Raw genomic sequence first — 7,047 nt, 5'->3', positions numbered from 1 at the left:
CTCAGTGATGAATTTTGTTAAGTCTCGTAATAGGAGTAGCCTGACGGATGAAAGTAGTAGCTCGTGCATATCTCTGAAGGTCACGAAATATAAACCTGATGTAAAATCCCTGTCATCAGTGATGCAGCAGCAAAAGTCCCACTGATAATATCAAACGGAGTCATAATGTTTTCTGTTGAACTATCAGTGTACATGTATACATTAAAAAATAAATGTATTTTTCATCATCATATACTACATTTTTGTCACTTGAATGAATTTTATTATTTCTTCAAGGTTCTTCACATACGAACACCTTAAGAGATATCAAGTAGGCGTAACATGTTCTCAAAAAATTAGGGTTGGCACGCAGAAGAATTTTGAGTCAGCGATTTTCCTGGTTTTGGCACACACTCACCAAAAGGTTGCCTACCCCTGGAGTAGAGTTATTCACAGTATTTGTTTTTACAATCCCTTGTATGTCTGTGTGGTCGGTTGTTACTTCACCTCTTTCATTTCTGATTTTGTTTATTTGGGTCCTCTCTCTTGTTTCTTGGTGAGCCTGGCTAGAGGTTCATAAATCTTGTTTATCCTTTCAAAGAACCAGCTCTTGGTTTCATTGATCTTTTGTTTGTTTTGTTGTTTTTTTGTTTGTTTGTTTTGGTTTTTTTTTTATCTCTATGTCGTTTATTTCTGCTCTGCTCTTTATTATATCCTTCCGTCTGCTTATTCTGGGCTTTTCTTATTGCTCTCTTTCTAATTCTTTAAGTTGTAGGGTTAGATAATTTATTACTATTTTTCTTTTTTGTTTGGGTTTTTTTTTTGTTTTGTTTTTTGTGTGTTTGTTTTATTGCAGTAGGCCTGTAGAGCTAGGAACTTCCCTCTCAGGACTGCTTTCACTGTGTCCCATAGATTTTGGCTGTTGTGTTTTCATTGTCATTCATTTTCAGGATGTTTTTAATTTCTTCTTTGATCTCTTTGGTAACCCAGTCATTATTTAATAGCATGCTATTCAGCCTCCAGGTGTTTGAATTTTTTTATTCTTTTTATTGTAGTTGTAAAATAATGTTCTAATATTATGCAGTTGTGGTCTGAGAAGATGGTTGGTATGATTTCAATCTTCTTGAATTTGGTGAGACTTTGCTTGTGACCCAATATGTGGTCTATCTTTGAAAATGTCCCATGTGGACTTCATAAGAATGTATATTCCATAGCTTTGGGGTGAAATGTTCTGAAGATGTCAATTAAGTCCATCTGATCTAGTGAGTCATTTAGGATTGCTGCTTCTTTGCTGATTTTTTGTTCAGAGGAATTATCCAGTGATATCAGTGGGGTATTAAAGTCCCTTACTATACTTGTATTGTTGTCTATCTCTCCCTTGATGTCTTCCAGAAGTTTTTTTATGTTCTTGGGTGCCCCTGTATTGGGTGCATATATGTTTACCAGAGTCATATCTTCTTGTTGTATTGATCCCTTTAGTATTATGAAGTGGCCTTACTTCTCTCTTGTTATGGCCTTCACTTTGAGGTCTATTTTTTCTGATATAAGAATTGCTTCCCCAACTTTTTTTTTTATTTCCATTTGCTTGAAAAATATTTTTCTGTCCTTCCCTCTCAGTCTCTGTGCATCCCTTGTTGTGAGGTGGGTCTCCTGCAGACAGCATATGCATGGGTCATGTTTTCTTATCCATTCATCCATTCAATGTCTTTTGATTGGAGCATTCAGTCCATTTATGTTCAAGGTTATTAATGATAGGTACTTGTTTGTAGCCATTTTTATTTTTTGTGCCTGTGTTCCTTCTTCCCTTTTTATTTATTCTTTTTACAACAGTCCCTTTAGCATTTCTTGCATTGCTGGTTTGTTAGTGATAAACTCTTAGGGTTATTTTTTTTTCTATGAAGCTCCTGATTTCCCCTTCAATTTTGAATGATAGCCTTACTGGGTAGAGTCTTCTGGGACTCAGTCCCCTGCCCTGCATCTCTTTATATACTTCATTCCATCTCTTTCTAGCCTGATGTGTTTCAGTTGAGAAATCATTTGATAATCTAATGGTAGATCCCTTGTTGGTAACTCTGTCTTTCTCTCTTGCAGCCGTTAAGATTCTCTCGTCTTGAATGTTTGCCATCATATTTACAATGTGTCTTGGTGTGGGTCTTTTTGGGTTCATCTTGTTTGGGACTTTCTGTGCTTGTGTGACTTTCTTCTTTCCCAAATCAGAGAAGCTTTCTGACATTATTTCTTCAAGTAGGTTTTCTAACCTTTGCTCTTCTTGTTGTCATTCTGGAACCCCTATTACATGTATATTGCTTCATTTCATGTTGTCCCAAAGCTCCCTTAGGCTCTCCTCCTGCCTTTTAATTTATTTTTCCAATTGTAGTTCAGATTGAATGTGTTTTGCTGCCCTGTCTTCTAATTCACTAATTTGGTCCTCTGCTTGTTGCCAGCCTTTCAGACTTCAAGGACCACCAGTGGTTCATGGACCACCTGTTGGCAACTGCTGCTCCAAAGGTTTCCTTAAACCAGTGGTCGCCAACCTTTTGGATCTCACGGACCACCAGTGGTCTGTGGACCACCAGTTGGCAACCGCTGTTCTAGTCTACTGTTGAAACTTTCTGTAGTGTTTTTTATTGTTGCTATATCACTCTTTATCTCCTCTTGATTCTTACATAAGTTGTTGATATTCTCATCCATCTGGTTTACAAACTGTAAACCCTTATTCTGAATTCTCTTTTGACAAATTGCATGACTGCATTTCATTTAGTTCCTTTTCTGGTGATTCCCCCTTTTCTCTCCTTTGGGCGTTGTTTCTTTACTCCTCATTTTTGCTCTCACCGAAGGATCTAGTTGTCTAGTCGCACTGGGCCTATGACTGCAGCTTGGCGATGGGTCACATGTTCACCAGGTGTGGGGTCAATGTGTCAGGCTTGGAGGTGATTCATGTGGTTGGGGCATCTGGGGTTGCTGTGTTAGGCTTGGCAGTGGCTAGCATCTGGGGTTGCTGTGTGAGGCACCTGGGGTTGCTGTGTAGGGCTTGGCTGCTCACTCTCAGTTGTGGCACCTGGGGTTGCTATGTTGGGCTTGGCAGTGGCTAGCGTGATTGTAGCATCCAGGGTTGCTGCGTAAGGCTTGGCTGTTCGCACGAGGATGGGGCGTCTGGGGTTGCTGCATAAGGCTTGGATTCCGGGGAGGCTGTGTAAGGCTTGATTGTTTTTGCACGGTCACAGAGCCTGGGGTTGCTGCTTAAAGCTTGCCTGTTTGCCTGTGGTCATGGCCTCTGGGGCTAAAGTGTCTGGCCAGCAGGAGGGGAGCACACTCCAAAACTCACAGGAGCCTTTGACCGAGGAGGCTGGAGTCTTGGTGTTCATGAATCCGCAGCTGAGGCAGCAGGCCCCTGGCCAGAGTGGCTATAGGGTCCCGGGTGGTGTCTGAGGGAACCCTGGGTGGTGGTGAGGCTGGGCTCCCAGTCACAGCAGCTCTCCCCTTCAAGATGGCACAGCCTCTGTGGCAGAGTCAGCCCCCCCAGGAGAGACTGCAGTGGTAGCAGAGGCTGCCTGGCTAGAGGGCCTTGTCTGCCAGCCCCCAAAAGTCCTGTGGAATCTAACTGTCCTTCACCACCCCACACGTCCACGCACTCCCCTTTCACTCCCTCACTCACACTCTCTCCCTCACTGCTGTCCTGCCAGCCACCTTCTTCCCTCTGGATTCGTTTTTAGGACATTACATATAACATACTGTGACTGAATGAAGGAGAGTTCCACTGTCCCTACCTACTATCCAGTGAAACCACCCAAGGGAACGAGCTTAGCAGAATCAGCAGGGAAGGAAGACCCTGTTGAGTTTGACTGTAGTCTGGCAAGTCAAAGAGATGGGAGAGGTGTATGAGTTGGATCTCCTTGGGAGCCACAATTCCCTCCCATCATGGAGTCGGGGGAAGGGACAGTGCCAGGTGGGGAGTTTGAGTGGGGCACTACACTGGTCAAATGGTAATGCAGGTGTTCTAAGTTGAGCACAGGGAGGACAGAAACCTCCCATGAAACAGAAAGGCAAAAGCTCTCTTGATCTTTATTTTCTTTTTTAATTCTTTATTGTTTAAATTATTACATATGTCTCCTTTTCCCCCCATTGAGATCTCCCCTTGATTTTGATTTTCAATAGGAATACAGATCTTAAAAGCACAGCCTCACGTTTTAAAAAGAAACAAACTAAGGAAAAATATGTACTGTGACCTTGACCTACAATTCTGGTCTCTTCCTCTGTTCTTTAGAGGTGATTCCTATTATGAATTGAAAAGACACTTTCCAACATATATATTCTAAAATATAGGGATAAAATTTGTTAATTTATTTAAAAATGTTTAGATTATAGAAGTTTTAGAAAGACCAAGTCTCTGTCTCCTTTCTCAGTATTTTAATGATAGTGTCTATAATAATAAAAGCGTAATATGCTAATTAGACCAGACAGCCAAACGACCTTCCAGATGACCTTCCGGACAACATTCCAGACAAAGCTTGGGCTGCAAGGGCTGAGGCAGCTGCTGTGGCTGCAAGAGCCAAGCCCCTTGGTGAATTTTGTGCATTGGGCTTCTAGTCAATATATATAAAAGGCTAAGTGACTGACCATACATACATCTGACCATTCGATTGACCGGCTAGCCAGTACATATGACGCGCACCGACAATTTAAAAAATAAACGTTGACTCGTACATGCATGATCCATATAAAGCTCTCGCTGGCACAAATCACACACGTGTGTTTTGATCTGTCATTGGTGATCGTGAATTTGGTTGTTTTTGTTGACATTCTGAAGCTGAAAGAAAGCCGTATCGTCAACAGATTATGTCTGAAGACCAACTATTGGCACAACTGTTCCTATCTGACATTAGCCTCCCATTTAAATTAATTCGAAGACAGTTTCCTGTGATTCCAGCATTTGCAATGACTATTAATAAATCACAAGGACAAACTCTAGACAGAATAGGAATATTCCTACCTGAACCCGTTTTGGGTTGTGGTCAGTTATATGTTGCTTTCTCTCGAGTTCGAAGAGCATGTGACATTAAAGTTAAAGTTGTAAATACTTCATCACAAGGGAAATTAGTCAAGCACTCCGAAAGTGTTTTTACTCTTAATGTGGTATACATTAAGAATGTATTCTATTGATTAGAATAAATTTAATCAATTTGTCAGTCTTTGTTTTTATCAATGTTGTTTTTATATCATGTTTTTGTTTTTATGTCATGTCTTTGTTGTTATATCATGTTGTTATTATTTACTTATTAATCAATTTATATGTTATTTTCATATACATTTTACTAATTTTTTTTCATTTCTGACACGTCTATTATAGAAAATGGTGAATAGCGATATTAAAATATTTCTTCTACTAAATTTACTTTCAATATGCACAAATCTGTGCACCGGGCCACTAGTTTTAACATAATTGATTCTGCTTTATGAAACGGCTTCTCAAGCATTTTTTGTTTACAGTGCTATATGCTGACGATTAGTAAGTAAAATAAACAGAAGACTCACATAAAGAAAATGCAGGTCTGTTTTTGAAAAGTTAGGAGTAAATGCTAAGATTACTATTTTTTTTTATTATTTATTGCTTAAAGTATTACAAAGAGTATTACATATGTCTCCTTTCTAAGATTACTATTGAGTGAATGATGTATTTGTTATAAGTTAGGGAATATTTTTTAGATTTTTAAAATTAAGTCCCTGACATGAATTCAGTATAATATTGTAAAGAAATAGGTTGTTTTTACTTTTCAAAATGTAACTATTTTTATCTGCTTGCAAAAATGAACTAAAAACATTTCTGAGAATCTTATACTAAATTATTCCCATTTTCTCTTTAGCAAAATGATCAACTTATCTGAACCAGATACAATTGATGAAAGAGCCATTAATAAGAAAAAGCTCACCCCTTTCACTGTTTCTGTAAGTATTTATGTTGTAAAATGTAAAATGGGAGGCTTTTCTTTTATTTTAAAAAATATATTCTTATTGATTTCAGAGAGACAGGGAGAGGGAGAGAGAGAGATAGAAACATCAATGATGACAGAGAATCACTGACGGGTTGCCTCCCACTGGGGATCAAGCCCACAACCTGGGCATGTGCCTTTGACCAGAATCAAACCCAGGACCCTTCAATCCACAGGCCAACACTCTATCCACTGAGCCAAACCAGCTAGGCTGGAAGGCCATTCTTTTTTTTTTTAAATATATTTTATTGATTTTTTACAGAGAGGAAGGGAGAGAGATAGAGAGCTAGAAACATCGATGAGAGAGACACCGATCAGCTGCCTCCTGCACATCTCCTACTGGGGATGTGCCCGCAACCCAGGTACATGCCCTTGACCGGTATCGAACCTGGGACCTTTCAGTCCGCAGGCTGACGCTCCATCCACTGAGCCAAACCGGTTTCGGCGGAAGGCCATTCTTAATGGATGTTTGGGCCCAAGTAAAACCTATGATTTAACATAATTTCAGTTTCATATAAAAACTAGGTTTTTATTAAATAAAAATTTAGCTGTACTTTGTAATCAGTGGAATTAAGATCCAAAGTACTTTTTTTAACTTTTTTTTAAAAATTTCTTTATTGCTTAAGGTATTACATATATGTCCTTATCCGCCCATTGCCACTTTGGATGAACTTCTTTATTTAATATAATAGTATTCAGGTTATCCTATCTAATAAAAGAGAAACATGGTAATTAGCATACGACCGCTACCCTTCCCATTGGATAATCAGGGTGATATGCAAATTAACTGCCAGCCAAGATGGCGGCCGGCAGCCACGCAGCTGGAAGCGAACATGAGGCTTGCTTGCTTCAGTGACGGAGGGCTCCAACGTTCCCCGCCTGCCTTGCTGGCCTCTTGCAGTTTTAGAAACACTGTTAAAAGTATAGAAGCTAAACAAAACTCTAGAAACCTGCTTTCAGCCTTCTGGGATCTCAGAGCTGGAGATGATACAGTGTTTTGATTATAGAACCCAAACAAACCAGATACCTGCCTTCAGCAGCGGAAGCCTCAGAGCTGGAGCCAGAGCTAAAGCTGGCCCCG

The 7,047-nt window shown here is 39.9% G+C and overlaps 1 protein-coding gene across 3 annotated transcripts in view; it reads left to right on the top strand.

The window, feature by feature from the left end:
* The window catches only part of PLS1 (plastin 1), a 165,165-nt gene that overhangs the window by 94,589 nt on the left and 63,529 nt on the right, over positions 1-7,047 (top strand). For all 3 annotated transcript variants that reach the window (XM_015559910.1, XM_006757504.2, XM_015559909.1), the window contains exon 6: positions 5,841-5,922. In XM_015559910.1, the coding sequence (XP_015415396.1) occupies positions 5,841-5,922 (82 nt within the window). The remainder of the gene's footprint in view (positions 1-5,840; positions 5,923-7,047) is intronic.

Source organism: Myotis davidii, unplaced genomic scaffold (assembly GCF_000327345.1).
Source record: "Myotis davidii unplaced genomic scaffold, ASM32734v1 scaffold495, whole genome shotgun sequence".
In the NCBI taxonomy this organism is placed as follows: Eukaryota; Metazoa; Chordata; class Mammalia; order Chiroptera; family Vespertilionidae; genus Myotis; species Myotis davidii.
This window is presented reverse-complemented; position numbering and strand designations above follow the sequence as displayed.